Raw genomic sequence first — 17,550 nt, forward strand, 5'->3', positions numbered from 1 at the left:
TAAATTTCCACGTAAAGTAGCTTTAACATATTCTGATTTTCTAGATTTTTATCCAAGTCCTTTTCCAACTCCACTTGTTTATATAGTTGGATCCGGTAGGAGCTCACCTGATCCGAATCCGTTAACAATTGGTATCCGATCCGTACCCGTAACACTGACCTCCTCCAATGATTTCATTCCAACATTACACTCAACCGTCTATCTCAAGATGGACGGTCCAGATTCTTTATATCTCGGCGAGTCAGACCAACGCGGAAGCCGAAGATTGTCGTGTTCCTCGTTAGTGCACACTGTCGGGCGCGACGTGTCAGCGACGCAATTCTCCAACATAATCTCTCTCTCTCTCTCTCTCTCTAAATTTGCAAGGTTTGAGGTTCGAACAATCGAGCTGATGACGACTATTGGCAGCAAGACTCGTGGTGCAAAGCTGGTTTGCTTTCACCATCTTCTCGTTTATGGTTTTTTCTGCATGGATTTTTTTGGTTTTGTGTTGTTCTTGAGATTGGTCGATTTTGATGGTTTGTTTTTTCGGGTTGTTTTTCTCGAATTACACATGGGGTTTGATTTTTTCTTGGTGCTTTTTTGTGGGTTTTCTTTAAATTTTTCATTCGATTGGTTAATTGGGTGTGGTGGGTGAGCGATTTTTTGTTATTCAATCCAAAGTTTGTTTTACGATGTTCTCCGGTTGGTTTTCTTTTTATTTTGATCTATCTTCTTTGATTTGTGAATTTGGTTGGGGATATTTCTTTATGATCTTGGTCGGGCATGTTATTCTTTTTGGTAGTGGATGTGTTTTCCCTGTTAATCGTGATCATATTTTTTATACCTAATTTCCGTTTAAGGTTGAAGATTCTGAATTTTTGGTGGGTTCAATCCTTTCCGTTTGGGGTATTTGGTTCTTAATTGAGTTCAGTCACCGTTTCATCATATAGGTTCTTCTCGGTGATGTTGGTGCCGGAAAATCTAGTCTTGTTTTGCGGTTCGTGAAAGGCCAGTTTCTTGAATTCCAGGTCTGTTCGTTGTACTTTGCAATATTGCGGCATTTGATCTTGTTTGTTTTCTAAATGATATTTTGATTAAAGTTTTTCTTTTGTTTTTCGTGCATTTTAAGGAATCGACAATTGGTGCTGCTTTTTTCTCTCAAACATTAGCTGTGAATGACACAACTGTGAAATTTGAGATTTGGGATACTGCCGGGCAAGAAAGGTACCATAGCTTGGCTCCAATGTATTACAGAGGCGCAGCAGCAGCAATAGTTGTTTATGACATAACAAATACGGTTAGTGGAAAATTGTCTCTAATCTTCTATGTTGACAATGTTACAGCAATCAAATATATAGAAATATGAATGCTCAGATTGCTGTGTGTTTGCGGAAGTCATATAACTTTTAATTTCAACCTCAGTTGCTAATTTTTGGTCTTTGAAATTAATGGGTGATTCAGGTTAACGGAAAAATGGGTAGTTCTCTATTTGGAACTTCTATGCTTGTATACAAATTTTTCATCAAAATTTTAGATGGTTTCAGATTCAACACCTAGATTTTTTTTTGAAAGAAGGTAAAATTTATTCAATTGATATCAGAAGATATAAGATGACAGGAACTCATCCAGCACAGTAAAACTGAAAAATGGTTAGTTATGTTCATTCCCAGTTCTTGTTGTCCAAATCCTTGGTAGGTCAGGTTCCAGCTGCTTCTCTTACACAGCTATGAGAATCTGGTCACAATAAAGACATCCACCATTCTTATATGCCTGCATCCAATCATATAACCTTCTGTTATAGGCTGTTCTACTTTTATAAACCCCCTCTATGTTCTCTGACATGCATGCATACTTGATTTTGCTTCTTGTATCTTGTGCTTTGTTCCATAGATTGTTGGCAGTGCAGCATTGACCATATCATAGAGATTATGTATGTGAAGTTTTATATGCCCACAAGGAAACTTCTATTTAACATCTTTCACATGGATATGGATGCACTGGTATGTGGTCCAATATGGATATGGCTGGATTCAGTAGCATGTATGTGAATATCTGGCCTTGCCAAAACAGGTGGTAGCACACCTGTTCATAAAGGCACCCTTGGCACCAAAAGCAGGGTCAGTGACCACAAAACCCTATTCTCTTGAACAGCACCATTCCAGCTTCCAATCTTCCAGAAACTGGTAGGGTGGATTAGAGCCTTCTAGCCAGTCCAATGTCAGCTGATACTGGAAAATGCATGGAGGATTTAAAGTTTGGGCATGCTTACATCATGTAATTTCCAAATTCTTTGTAGCTGATGCATGGGCAGCATGTAAAGACATTGCTTTAGGAGGTGGCAACTAGTGGTGGGCATCGGCTCGGCCCATTTACTGATGGGCTGGGTTTTTCCCCGGTTCTTAATGGGCTCGGGTTTGAAGTGCAGCCCATGGCCCAGCCCATTGGCCCAATGGGCCAATGTTTAGCGGGTCGGTCCAGCCCGGCCCAAACCCATTTTACTAATTCCTAGAATACCAAAAAAAATGAATTAATTATAAAAAAACATAAAATTCAATATTCCACAGCTAATAATCTTCAAACTATCCAAATCAAAAGTTCATAGAAAAATATTTCGTCCATGGCATTGCATTTGAACTAATAAATCAACATCAATTTTTCAAAATAACATAAATCTAGTCGTCCTATGCAAACACAACATGGTTTTTTCAATCCACTGATACGGTTTAGCCCATTATTCAGCATAACCTACAAAAAAACAAACAAAGCAAAAATATTTAAAAATGATTGCAGTTATTCTAATTAGAATTACAAACCACAACAAATTTACCATCTTTCACTAAAAGTCTGAATCAGTATCATCAACCAACTCTTTTTGGTGCATCCATAACGAAACTAAAACAATAAACAAATAAATTAGTTCTTACATAAAGATTAACAAAACACAATGTCTAAATGATTCGATTACCAAAAAATGAAAAGTACCTTGCATCAGAAATAATTTACTGTGTGAACTATAAGGTTTAATAATGTATGAAACTATGAGGCCTGGGCAACCGTGTTGAATCCTAGCAAGGTTGTCAACAGGTTAGACAATACTTACTTATGTTCAACCATGCCTGTAGCCATTTCCACTTTCTCCATCAGCTGGTGCTCTGGCCTGTTCGTTACTTGATGATGGAGGAGTTGCAGTTTACACGATGAAGGTGATAAAGAGATGGATTAAAAATGCCAAAAACTAATTCTTAAATAAACCATCAATCCCATAAAATTATCTTTATATTTTTCATAAAATTAGTGCAACTAATTAGGTAAATACTAACAATTAATATCTTTCCATTTACCCAACTAATTATTTTTCTAGTTTCCATAAAATTAATGCAACTAATTAAGTAAATAGCAATAGTTACCAAGTTACTATGCAAACAGCTAATTTTTGAAATTTTTATATTACTAAAAAAATAATTTAATAGATTAGTCCCATCGGGCCAGCCCGGTAGCCCGTGGGCTGACCCGGGCCTGGCCCATATATATATATATATATATATATATATATATATATATATATATATATATATATATATATATATATATATATATATATATATATATATATATATATATATATATATATATATATATATATATATATATAACGGGCCAGGTTTCTACTCGGTAGTTAATGGGCAGGGCCTAAAAACTTGACCCAAACCCCGGGTCATCTTGGCCCATTGGGCCTCCCATAGTTGGCAAACTCTTGACTCGGGCTTGGATCGGACCCCTATTGGGTCACCGAGTCAGCGGGTTGACTCGGTGACTCAGACGAGTTAGGTCTTTATATTTTATAGTGTAAGAACATGAATAAGACATGGAAATAACTAAACTTCAAGTTAATATGTGAATAGCTACATATAATTATACATGATTATTAACTTTTTTCATTGAACAATATTAGATTCTTCATAACAAGTGACTTTATATAAGAATTATGCATTAAAATAATAAAATACATGATAAAATTTTTTATTTAATGGGTTGGATCGGCAGTCTTGAATCGTGACCCAGTTGGGGTCCGATCCGGGATGACTCGGGCGATTCCCGAGTCGACTTGCCGGGTTTGCCAACTATGGTGGCAACTAACAATGGCTTCTAGTGCCCTATAGGCTGTTGTGTAAATTTTAATAATTGACATATTCAAGAGAGATGAGTATCTGTTTCGATGGGTCCTTTTCCTATATGTATGAACTAGTAGTCTCAAAAATAATTTCTAAAAAAATGTTTCAAAAATATCCATTGAAAGGATCCTACTGCTGTAAGATGTGTAAAACATCATATTTGTCAAAAAAAGAAGAAAAGGTTAGGGAATGCACATAGAAAATAATGAGATTTTTTTTTAACTTCGAGGGTTTAAAGAAGCCTTTTTGGTGTTAGGTTTTAGTGTGTCTAATACTAGTTTGTCATTTTCTTCCAAATTTATTTTGGAAGAAAAGGATAAAGTTGCAGAAGTTATTGTAGTCTTTCTCAATTCCCATGTCAAATAAGTGCAGGAGTTGAATATAATACCTGGATTGATAAAATTGCATTAGCTTAGCTAAGAGAGACTCAGCTTCAAAGACTACCTGGTGCTTCCCAAACTCTGATTGAAATGAAATAGTGATTTGGTGAACAAAGATTAGAAATGCCATTTTTTTTATTCTCTATAGAATTCCTAACCAATGATCTTTATTTCCCCCTGTAAGCTGCATTTTTTATGTCAAAAGAAGTATAAGTGATCTACAAATCTGGAAGAACCACTCAGTGATAACTGATCGCATAGCCAAATATGAAAATAAAAAGTGACACCATTCTTATGAACATGACACAAAACAGAGTTGTACCTATGTGGCTATAAAGCTATGAATTTGACGTATCTATTATGACAGCATTTGTTTATCTAAAAAACTGGATGTTCAACAATAAAGTAAGCTCTTTGATTTCACACCTGTGATGTAGTTAGCCTTAGTAATGTGATTTTGATAATCCCCCTCTATATATAATATATTTGTAATTATACATTTATTTTGAAGACATATTTTGTGATGTGCTATGCACTTAGTCGCTGGATATGTTTTGTCCAAGTTTGTGAGCAAGTGCAACTAAGCATGGCGTAAAGAGATGGCTAATACTTATTCAAGTGAAATCTTGTCTTAAAATAATCAAAGTTTCCACTAATGTCCAAGTCAGGGGGTCGATCTTGTCAATTATAAACTCAATCAACTGTCCCTATTAAGTCCCTACCCTACATGACATTCTGTACAAGTTCATTTTGGTTATGTCATTACTCCAGGTCAAATGAGGAAGGTCTGAGTTGACTCAGTCAAGATTTGTTGATTTAGCTTAAGTTGGATGAATGACATCTGTATCTATTCATGATTTTTGTTTATGCCATCCTTGAAAATCTTCTCTCTATGTACGTGTGTGCACTCATGTTTATACGAATTTGACAGTATGCATGTGAAGAGAATCTGGACACTTGTATTGCGCTGAATCTTTATTGTTCTTTCTCTGTTATTCGTTTAACTGGTTACTTGGATATAACATTCTTAATCTGAGCAATTCATTTAGGGTGCAGCCCAAATTTTGTGCATAATGATGCTCATAAAAGAGAAATGGATATCAGGTGCAAGAAACATAAAGTGTAGCCATGTTGGGAGAAAGATTAAAAAACTTGGCCACATGCAACAAAGTTTGTTGCTGGTGAATTAGGATTTCCAAGTTTGGATGGTTGATATCATGTTCATGCATTGCCATGGTGCTCATGTAATAAAATCCCTAGACTTAATGTTGTTGGATTATTATCCAAACCAATCACAACTATGGTCAATGATGGTTTTTATTTTAAAAATAAAGTGGTATGCATGGGGAAGTTTCTGAAATGAAATGGGGATCTTCGAAACACGAGCTTAGATTAACAAGGGCAAGTGTCAAGAATGACACTAAAGCATAACCCTTAAAAAGGGTATAACTGGAAACAAAATAAAAATAAAAATGTATTCTTTATTGATATGAAAAACCAATTGCTTAAGAAGCATTGGAGTAAAATACAAGAGGGGCTGCACCCCTTTATATACACAGCTCTATTTAGAGCTGTTGGGCATCCAACAGCTCTATTTAGAGCTGTTGGAATGTGTCAGTCCAACAGCTCTATTAAGAGCTGTTGGACTGTGTCAGTCCAACAACTCTATTGCTAGTCAAGTCTGGACAGGACTTGACTAGCAACAGTCATTCTAGTTCAAACTGAACTAGATGACATAAAGACAAAAATAAAAATAAAGAAAAAAAATTACAGAAAAGAAAGAAATGAAAAATGTATTTATATATATATATATATAATAATATAATATTATTATATATACATATATGTACAGTTTTACATTTTAACACTCTCCCTCAAACTTACGGTACAATGAGCGAAAGTTTGTCTAAGAGAAAGTGAAATCAGGGAGCAGCGAGAGGCTTTGTAAAGAAGTCTCCTAACTGATATTCTGAAGTGACATATGGCAGATCAATTATCCCGTGTAGATATTCCTCTCTGACGTAGTGACAATCCATTTCGATGTGTTTGGTGCGTTCGTGGAATGTTCTGTTACTGGCAATGTAGATCGCACTTTTGTTGTCACAACACATTTGTGAAGCCTTTGTTGCTTCAGCTCCTATGTCAGCAAGCAGTCGTCGGAGCCAAACTATTTTCATGGTCGTGGTTGCCATGGCTCTGTATTCAGCTTCGGTGGATGAGAGAGATACCTTCTGCTGCTTTTTACACCTCCACGAGATTAATGATTCCCCTAAAAAGACACAAAAGCCAGTGGTTGAGTGTCTGTTATTGGGATCACCTCCCCAATCAGCATCAGTATATGCAATTAAATCAAGAGAAGAGGAGGAAGATAAGAGAAGTCCTCGTGAAAGAGAGGACTTGATGTATCTGATAATACGCATGACTGCTCCCATATGAACAGAAGTAGGAGCATGTTGAAATTGACTTGCTGTATGAACAACATGTGCTATATCTGGTCTGGTAATGGATAGATAGGAAAGTGCCCCGACAAGCTGTCTGTAAGGAGTAGGGTCTGCAAGAAGTTTTCCATCATCAATCTTCATTTTAACATTAACAACTTCTAGAGTGTCAACTTTCTTATCATCAGTAATACCAAACCTGAAAACAATATCGAAAGCAAATTTAGTCTGAGATAATAAATATCCTCTAGGAGAATAAGCAACTTCAATGCCTAAAAAATATCTCAACAAGCCCAAATTAGTCATTTCAAAATGAGATTTAAGAAGTGTTTTGATTGTTTCAACTCTCTGTTTATCGCTTCCGGTGATGATCATATCATCCACATAGAGAAGAAGCACAATGATCCCTGCATCAGAATTCTTAATAAACAAAGCAGTGTCAGTTAAACAGAATTGAAAACCAATATCAATCATAACACGACTAAACCTATCATACCAAGCTTTTGGTGCTTGTTTAAGTCCATAAAGAGTTTTTTCTAAGCGAAGGACTTTACCCTTAGGAATACTTAGACCAGGAGGGGGTTCCATATATACTTCTTCAACTAGCTTTCCATTTAAAAAAACATTTTTGACATCCATTTGAAAAATAAACATTTTTTGATAGAAGCTAAGGCAATTAAGGTTCAGACAGTAGTCATATGAGCCACCGGAGCAAAGGTTTCTTCATAATCAATCCCATATTCTTGGGCATAACCTTTGGCTACTAAACGGGCTTTAGATTTTTCAAGAGTACCATCACTCTTGGTTTTAATTTTATAAACCCATCGACATCCTATAGTTTTCTTCCCTGGAGGAAGATCTTGAATATTCCATGTAGAAGCCTTTTCAAGTGCATCTAATTCAGCTTTCATGGCTTCTATCCATTTGATATCATTTTTTGCTTGAAAATATGTGGATGGTTCTTCATATGAGTGAATTAATGCAATAACTGCCCTATATGTGGGTGAGAAAGACTCGTATGATACAAACTTTCCTGGAGACCTCGAGATTCGGGATGATTGTCTAGTTGGAATGTTAGAATATTTCTTAAGTGCACATGGAGGATTAGACTCTTGTCGCCTGGAATATTGAATACTAGTATCTCTTTGAACTTCTTCATTTTCAACATTAAGATCAATAATTCTTTGATCATCATCAAAGTTACAGTCAAGGTCATATTAATCAGATGTTGATGTTAGATCTAGCAAAAAGGAGTACTCAGTGACGTCTTTTAATTTTCTAAAATCAAAGAAGCTCTCTTTTTCAAGAAAGGAAACATTTCTAGACACATATAGTTTATTATTTTTGAAGTCAAAACATCTATAACCTTTCTGGTTTTCAGCATATCCTAAAAAGGCACAGGGAATCGCACGAGGGGAAAGTTTATCATTTTTGTCAGTAAATATGAAACATTTGCACCCAAATATTCTTAGTCTAGAGTAGTCTCGAGAAATGTTCATAAGTTTTTCAATGAGAGTGATATTTTGTAACGAAGAAGATGACATCCTATTAATGAGATAGGTGGCAGTTAAGGCAGCTTCTGCCCAAAAGTCTTTCGGGACTTGATTTGCTATTAATAAAGTCCTAGTGGTTTCTATAATATGACGATGTTTTCGTTCTGCCAGTCAATTTTGTTGAGGTGTATAAGGACAAGATCTTTGATGTGTGATGCCATGCAATTTAAGATAATTTTGAAAATCTGTGGATAAAAACTCTCCCCCTGAATCTGTGCGAAAAATAGTAATATCATTTTGAAACTTGTTTTTAACCATATTATGAAAAGTTTTAAAGTATGAAAATACTTCAGACTTATGTTTGAGAAAGTACATCCACGTATGTCGGGAGAAATCATCGACAAAAATAACATAGTAAACAAATCCTCCTTTAGAAATTACTGGTGCAGGACCTCAAACATCCGAGTGTATTAATTCAAGTGGTTTTGAAGCGAAAAAGGTTCTGTTCTGAAATGATAATCTTTTCATTTTGCTGAGAATACAATCTTTACAATCAAATGATTCAGAGTTACAAAATTTCCCTAGATTTGGAAAATGTTGGATTTTGGCTATATGTGGGTGACCAAGTCTCTTATGCCACAGTTCCAACTCTATTTTTTGAATATTATAACAAAAATCTTTCTTCGGCATTTTCAAAAAATCCATGTAATAGAGTCCTCCTTCTCTATGGCCTTCCCCAATCAACTTGCCTGACTGGCGATCCTGTACCCAACAACCATGAGAAGAAAAAGAAATATTACACCCATAATCAGAAATTTGAGATACAGATAAAAGATTTAAATTTAATTTGGGAACATGTCTAATTTCTGGAATAAAAAATTTTTTTGTTTTATAAATTTTTTCAAAATTTCCTATTCCTTCTATTTCAAGAGAAGTCCCATCAGCAGTAAAGACGTTTAACACACTTGTTTTATTTTTAACACATTTGGATAGACTTTGATTATTTGGAGTCATATGAAAAGATGCACCAGAGTCAAGAAGCCAAGAAATTTTACCTAGATCAGAAAAAGATGAGGCTGCTGCGCCGGTTGAAGCTTCAGATGAGGAAGAGGCACCTTTGATGAGAGGCTGAAGAATCTCCATTAGTTGGGCCAGGGAAACTGGTGCATCCTGATCTTTAGGCTCCGATCCAGTAATTGCAGCTCTTTTTTCTCTCAGCTCCTTAAGTTTGGGACATTGTGGCCTGTAGTGTCCCGGTTCATGACAGTGATGACAAATAACTTTCTTCTTATCATAGTCACCATTTTGTCGGTTAAAGTGAGGAGGCCTATATGATCGAACATGATTCTCTGGTCTAGACACGGCTAAAACGGAATCATCTTCAATTTTTAAAGAACCTTTCCGGAGACGATTTTCTTCCATTGTTAACTCTTCAATAGTTTCAACAATAGAAGGAATTTTTTCCCGGTGAAGTAGGGCCGATTTAGTGGTTTCAAATTCCGGCCTTAATCCAGTGATAAACTGGTAAAAATGTTCAGCATCGAGTTGTTTCTGACGAAGCTCGATGTCTTCGGCACAATGCCACTTTGGTTCTAAAAGGGAAAGTTCTTCCCAAAGTTCGGACAACCCATTGTAATATTCACGAATAGTTTTGTCTCATTGTGTCATCATTCGAACTTTTTCTTGGAGGTTGCACACGTGTGCAATATCTTTAAGAGAATACATATTCTTAAGGTATTCCCATGCCTTATCGGCATGATCAAATTTGGCAAGACTTGAGCATTTTTTAATGTCAACGCTATTGATAAGCCATGACATTATCTTCGCATGAGATATTCTCCATTCTTTCCATTTCTTCTCGTATGACGCAATAGCCTTGATTTTCTCTTCTTCCGATAGAGGGACCTCTTTATCTCCCTTCTTTTTAGTAAGAGATAGCTTAGGTTCCGAATCAGAACCATCCACAATCCCCCATAAGCCTTTTCCCCATATATGGTGCTTCATGATTGAAACCCATGTTACATAGTTCGTATCGCTTAGTTTCATAGGCATGATGGTGACTTTATCATTGTCATCCATCGATTACAAGGAGAGAAAGAATAGGGATAGAAGAGAAACAAGAAGGAAAATGAAAAAGAAAGAAAAAAAAACAATACAACAAGATGTGAAATCTTCTCCAATGAAGTGATAAAACACTTCTCTTCAAGTGGCGAACACTTTTGCAAACGGGCACGGAAACCGAGGCAGCTTTTCCTCAAGATTTAGTACTTCCGCGGCTCTGATACCATGAAATGAAATGGGGATCTTCGAAACACGAGCTTAGATTAACAAGGGCAAGTGTCAAGAATGACACTAAAGCATAACCCTTAAAAAGGGTATAACTGGAAACAAAATAAAAATAAAAATGTATTCTTTATTGATATGAAAAACCAATTGCTTAAGAAGCATTGGAGTAAAATACAAGAGGGGCTGCACCCCTTTATATACACAGCTGAAAGAGGACTCAATAGAGCTGTTGGGCACAGTCCAACAACTCTATTTAGAGCTGTTGGGCACAGTCCAACAACTCTATTTAGAGCTGTTGGAATGTGTCAGTCCAACAACTCTATTAAGAGTTGTTGGACTGTGTCAGTCCAACAACTCTATTGCTAGTCAAGTCTGGACAGGACTTGACTAGCAACAGTCATTCTAGTTCAAACTGAACTAGATGACATAAAGACAAAAAATAAAAATGAAGGAAAAAAATTACAGAAAAGAAAGAAATGAAAAATGTATTTATATATATATAATAATATAATATTATTATATATACATATATGTACAGTTTTACATTTTAACAGTTTCCTCATGAAAGCATGACTAAGGCTGGACAATGGGCAGCCCGGGCCAGCCCAGCCCTTTTAGTGGACGGGCTTGACCAGGCCATTGATGGGCTGGGTCTGGCCGAGCGCGACCCGTTGACCAACCGGGTCTAATACAAAACCCACGGCCCGCCCGTTAGGCCCATGGGTCTAATTTGGACTGGGTCGGGCCGGGTTGCAAACCATCGTATATCCACAACATTTCTCATTGGTTTCCTTGAATTCATAAGTTCTATTAGCGAAAATAAAAGAATTCAAAAGATAGATGGGATCCAAGATGGATCCATTTTTTTAATCGCATACTTGACTCTATTTGAGTATATGTATATACACACACACACACACTAAAGGGGGTAACGTCGGACCCCCTTTCGTTGGACGAAAGTCGGATGCACTCAGGTGCGTCCAAGTGTATGTTAAAAAGACATTTCTGGGTGAAAATATGAGCTTTAGCGGCAGTCGCAACCACCGCTAAAGCTCGTATTTTGTATGAACGCATGTGCGTCCGATGTAACATTGAACTCTTTGTGAATTCAATGCTACACCCTACTCTCTCTCTCTCTCTCTATACGCGTGATCTTGTCAGGTCGGGTTTAAGCCCAGTTCGGGTTGGACTTTCTTCCAAAAACTAGGCCCAAGCCCGACCCGTTCAGGCTGGGCCACCCGGCCCGTTGTCCAGCTCTAGACACAGGGAGTAGTCAGAATAGGGGAAATTTGCATGTGTAGATACATGTCATAGTCTTGATTCTGAATGTCTATAGGCATTTTGTTTGATGGCAGGTTTCTTGTGTTCAAAATTTGAAATATGTTTTCTGAGCACCAAAATGTAGGGAATTTCTCTGTTTCACCTGAAAAGTGTCTCATCAATCCATATGTAGGAATCACCTTCAAACTAAATTAGACTTTTTGGTATAACAATCACATTTTTGAAGCAAGATGTGGCTACGGTTCCATGCATTTTCAGTCTGCACTATTTAAGGAATTAGTTGTGTTGGATTTGTAAAAAAAAATAAAGTATCAAAATGGTGGTTGTTTGCATGTTGTGGGCAGCTTTTGGAGTGAGGTGACAGTTTCTATTCATTTATGCAATGTTTCTTAGTCATCAATATCATTCATGACACACATTTTCCTCTCAGGACAGACCCCAGTGTCCCTGTTATAATTGGCCTTTTCCCATTTGCTTCTTCTTCTGTATTTGTACCCACTAAAGGTGATTTCTTGCATGAATTTTATATCTGATATTTACTTAATATTCTTAGTTGATTTTTTCCAAGAATTTGTTCGAAGACACCTAGAAAACACTCTTGAGAATGTCCTGGTAATCCCAAGCAGCATTTAGAAGATGGAATACTATGCTACACGTTGTAGATTAACGTTTCACCCTTTATGCATGTGTCATGTGCATGTGATATAAGCAATCATTTCAAAGTGGCTCGCTGTGGACGAGTTCCAATTTTTGTTTGCTTGTCCTATGCCCAATTTTGCATTCTGAGGGGTGGAGTTGTCAAGGGGCTACCCAACTTCAATACTTCTATCACATTGGAAGTCAACTTTTCAATTATTAATTTGCTGGCAGTTGGGTTCCGAGCATCAAGAACTCTGAGGTGTTGCTCCATTACCAGAAATATCAAACTCACTGTTAAATTGGTTGACTTTTAGTATTTACTCCAGATGGGCAGTCATACAACATATCCAACATGTAAAAGCACAAATATGTGTGCACTCCAATATACAGAAAGTTAAAAGTATGAGAATTGCGATGCTCTTTTGAATTTGTTCTGATTAATCTTCATGCTTGTGTTTGTATGCATGTACATATGTCTAATGAGCATGTTTATTTGTGTATATTTAGTTGAATAAGTTCTTTATTTTTATCTGTTGTGATATTGAAGATTCTGTATTGATTATGTAGGTTTCATTTGCTCGAGCAAAGAAGTGGGTTCAAGAGCTTCAGGTTCAAGGTAGGCTCTTATAACACTTTTCATTCTGTAATTTGATCATTTCCTGTTATCTGTTTCTTTAGTCTGTGTTATTCTATTATCACCTGAATTTTCAATTTTCTTTCCTGTCTTCAATCAAATTGTCACTAATTCATACATATCGTCTCTATGGTATTTTCAGTCTAATTCTAAATTGATAATCCATGATTTTGATTATACTTTTGATCATTTTTACCGTTTCTGTTTGAAAGGTAACCCAGGTATGGTGGTGGCACTTGCTGGAAATAAAGCTGATCTGATAGAACAGAGGAAGGTGACAGTAGAGGTAAGGATTTTTGAGGATGCTTGGCTTGTGCTGCTTTCTTTTTCCAATTTCCTCTATTCTGTATCCATCTTTTCCTCAACTTTGATGGGTCAAAGGTGACTACATGAACTCTTAAACATGATACATGTAAAAATGAATGTTGCACGATCATTTGGCATAGCGTTGCATAATCTATGTTGCTAAAGATATTACACGTTCCATATGCTTGTAATGGGAAGAGAACGTTTGAACTGTTCCACCAAACTTTGTTAAACGCAAGGATGCTTATTGATGATCTCTACCATATATTCCTTACAAAAGAGCGTGGGCATGCAAGCCTGTCCATGCCTATGTTATATCAGTGGCCTACATGCTTTGATGATTGTGACAGTGACCATCTAAGTTTGTATTTTACTAAATGCTGTCATTTGTTTCAGTTAAATATATGAATCACTCGAATGAGTCCTTTGCATTCAATCCACTTTTACCATCAATGATTGGCATTTTTATTTCATATAGTTTCTTTTGAATACTAAGTGATTTCTTCTATCTGCACATTGATATACCTTTACTATTTCAGGAAGGCCAATCATATGCTCGAGAAAATGGACTTTTCTTCGTAGAAACATCTGCAAAGACTGCCATAAATGTGAACGAGATATTCTATGAAATTGGTAATTACTTGAATCTTTTTTTTTTGTGATCCCTCCCCCCCCCCCCCCCCCCCCCCACACACACACACACACACACACACATTGGGCAGGCCCTGGTTGATCCCCCTGCCTGGAAATACACTGAGCTTTGACCTTGCGGCAAGGGACACCCCTTGCGGGTTTTGAACTCATGACATCCTGTCAACTTAGTGACATTCAGAAGCTGTCCCCACCAGATGAGTGGAGTCCTTATGAAAACTTGAATGAATTTAAAAACATGAAGTTCCTTAAGAAAAAATTTCATGGAACAAGTACACCAGTTGGTTTCCATTCCAACTATTGTTTTTCTTCTTTGATGCAGCAAAGAGGCTACCAAGTGTCCAACCCATGCAGAAACCCGGGATGGTTCTTGTGGATAGACCGACAGAGAGAGCAGCTAGTGGAACATGCTGCTCCTAGCAAATGTGCACAGATTTCGGGTCTGAAGATCAGATTCCTACGTTGTTTCATATCTGTAAATGGAAGAAGGAAAGGGATGTCTCACATCTTATGTTGGTAAATTTTGTTTACTGAAACAATGTAAAATAAGTATTTAACTGTTCTGTTTTGATCAACAGATTGCCTTCTTAAAACAGTGTGTATAATGTGGTATCCAAAATGGGCTCGTTCCTGCTTAAAGAAAACTCTTTGTATTCATCCAGAGTATTTTGGTCAGTTTGATAAAGTAATAGTTTTGTGGTTGATAAAGGACTATTCTTTTGGTCATTTCTCTATTATATATTTGTTGTATGGAAAACTGCATGCCCATCTTAAAAGCCATGGTTGTTGATTCCAACTGCCCTGTGAACAAAGACATCTCCCACCGTGGAATTCATTGGTCTTAGATCACAAGAAGCCATAACAAACAAGCATGCAACCAATTTTCAAAGTGGTGCAGCACTGGATCATTCATGGCTTTCTTTCCACTCATGGTTAGAAGAAGTGAAGAACAAATGTTATCTTATTTTCAAGACTGCAAATATGGGATTTTGAAGCCAAGTATTAACTGGCTTGGAACCCATTTTGATTGCATTTTCACCTTCTTGAGCATAAGCTACAGTCCGTGCCCACAAGGTATGAAGTGACGGATCTTTTAATAAAGCAAGAGCAAGTCATGTCTTTTAGGGGACGTTCGTTTCAGTGTATTTCATATGAAAAAGGCCCTCTTTCATACCGATTTCTCATAAGCAACGAAATAAATGGTACCATGGAAATCATGGGTGGATCCATAAATTGCACACAAAAACAGCTTACTGCCCCCATGGGGAAGCTTTTTCTGATGGTGAGCATTTCGAATGAAAGCGCGTTCCTGCTGGTGGGGGTGTAACAAACTCTCCATTTCCCCTTAAGGTTTGTGAAGCGTGAGGACTGTGCCTTGAATGCTGGGATATTTCTTCTTTATGCGTAATCTCCAGTTTCAAGTGTTTGACAATCATCCAGGAAACTCATGAAACTTTGTTAGCAATTAGTTGAGGGGGAAAATGTGATTTGGGAGGGGCATTCTATCGCTGTAGTGCATAAAGAAATGTTTTTATTATTATTTTGGCTTTTCTTTTCTTGGTATTTAAATGCAAAAGCCAGGAAACTTTGAAGACAAAAATAGTCTAATTTGCTTGATGTACTGAGAGAGAACCGGTAGATCAATCTAAGATCAAAGTTTATCACAAACTCAACATTCGGACATTAAAGATGCATTTGCTTTGGTCATAGGCTGGATAAGAAATCACAGCTGAGAATCCAAAAGTTGTGATTGTTGTTCACAAGGTCAGTGCTATGAAGAACTTTCACAGGATTCAAGGGAGAAGCATTCTCAAGTGAGAATCACAAAACTTGCACTTTCTCATGTCACACTAACATGAGAAAGAGTTGTGATTGTCATGTTTGCTTTGTCCTGTGATTCTTGAACTTTTTGAGCTCTGTTATTCTTGATTGCATGTTTGCTTTGTCCTGTGATTCTTGAACCTTTTGAGCTATCTGTTATTCTTGATTGCAATCATAGAAGAATCACAAGCTACACGAAACCTGTGGCCAACAATCACTGGCTGAAGAATCACAGCTGAGAGTTGCATGCTGAGAAATCACAGTTCCGACCAAAACATATATGCACGTAATTTGCAGTCACAGGAAGCTGAGAAAATCCAAGAATCACAAGGTCTTGCAAATGTGCCTCTATTGTGTTTTGTGAGAATGCAGGGTCTAATCGGACCCACCATAAGAGAAACCATACCCGGACCTGATAAGAACTACATGAACCAAACCCATGCCATACTCGGTAAAATAATATTTTTTATTATTTTACATTGAAAAATTGTGGGTCTTAATCGGAACTTGGGTCGGGCCCGGGTCTGGTATAAAATTTCACAAACTATACCCAGATCCATGTATTAATTGGACCTTTGGGTCTGGACCCAGGTCTTAATCGGGTCTTCTTATTTATCACCATACCCGGACCCTATAGGGTTTGGTACTGGTCGGGTCGGGGTAAACCCGACCCATTGGATCAACGTTTGGTAATAAATGAGAAAGTCCTATTAGAATCCGGCCGGGTATGGTTTGCAAATTTTCATACCAGACCCGAGTTCTGACTAAGATCCACAAGTTTTCAATGTAAAAAAGACAAAAAAAAAATTTATTTTACCAGATATGGTTCGGGTCTGGTTCATGTAATCCTTATAGGATCTGAGTATAGTTTCTCTTATGGTGGGTTCGATTGGATCCAAATCCAGACCCGGTACCATCATCTCGAATCAGGTCTGGGTTTGGTTCCACCTGGGTCTGAACCAAACCCGACCCATTGACACTCCTAATCCTTAAGGTTTTTCATCTTTGGGCCAACCCTTGCGCGTAAACATGCGCAAGCATGAGCTCACACACACCAAATCAATTTCTTAGTCCACTGTGTGTGTGTGTGTGTGTGTGTGTGTGTGTGTGTGCAAACTTTGTGGCATTTTTCACTCAACAGGAACAACGATTGCAAAGCTTCAACCCCAGATAGGGGTTGTCAATGGGGAGAAGATTATCAGGTCATCACCTGATAATATTATACTTAGTTCTTGTGGCTAAGAACTTTCACCATTGGAAGATTATATTGTACACACTATGAAAATTGCACAAAGAATACAAGAGCACTTAGGATATCTTGTAAAATACATTTTTCACAACAATTCTTAATTGGAATTTGGTCGCTCAAGCTCATCAGCAGGGGATTAAAGCCAAAGCTTGTAATGTTGGTCTCAGAAACATGGCAGTTTTTTTTTTCGGGTAAGGCAACTTGGGGGATAACCCCAT

General features: G+C 37.2%; 1 protein-coding gene across 1 annotated transcript; it reads left to right on the forward strand.

The window, feature by feature from the left end:
* The first annotated feature begins 345 nt into the window (after positions 1 to 345).
* Positions 346 to 14,937, forward strand: LOC149831116 (ras-related protein RABF2b-like). The gene is made up of 7 exons (XM_090013672.1): positions 346 to 430; positions 933 to 1,010; positions 1,112 to 1,279; positions 13,239 to 13,287; positions 13,518 to 13,591; positions 14,151 to 14,244; positions 14,585 to 14,937. The coding sequence occupies exons 1-7, from the start codon at positions 392 to 394 to the stop codon at positions 14,680 to 14,682; spliced, it is 600 nt and encodes a 199-aa protein (XP_089869798.1). The 5' UTR covers positions 346 to 391; the 3' UTR covers positions 14,683 to 14,937.
* Positions 14,938 to 17,550: the final 2,613 nt, after the last annotated feature.

This window comes from Nuphar pumila, chromosome 7, assembly GCF_984573655.1.
Source record: "Nuphar pumila chromosome 7, dmNupPumi1.hap1.1, whole genome shotgun sequence".
Classification (NCBI taxonomy): domain Eukaryota; kingdom Viridiplantae; phylum Streptophyta; class Magnoliopsida; order Nymphaeales; family Nymphaeaceae; genus Nuphar; species Nuphar pumila.

Bases quoted from the DNA above. Each gene is read 5' to 3' on its own strand.
- LOC149831116 (XM_090013672.1), top strand. From the start codon at position 392: ATGACGACTATTGGCAGCAAGACTCGTGGTGCAAAGCTG. The intron at 1,011-1,111 runs GTCTGTTCGTTG...GTGCATTTTAAG, and splicing joins GCCAGTTTCTTGAATTCCAG to GAATCGACAATTGGTGCTGC. The intron at 1,280-13,238 runs GTTAGTGGAAAA...TTGATTATGTAG, and splicing joins TTTATGACATAACAAATACG to GTTTCATTTGCTCGAGCAAA.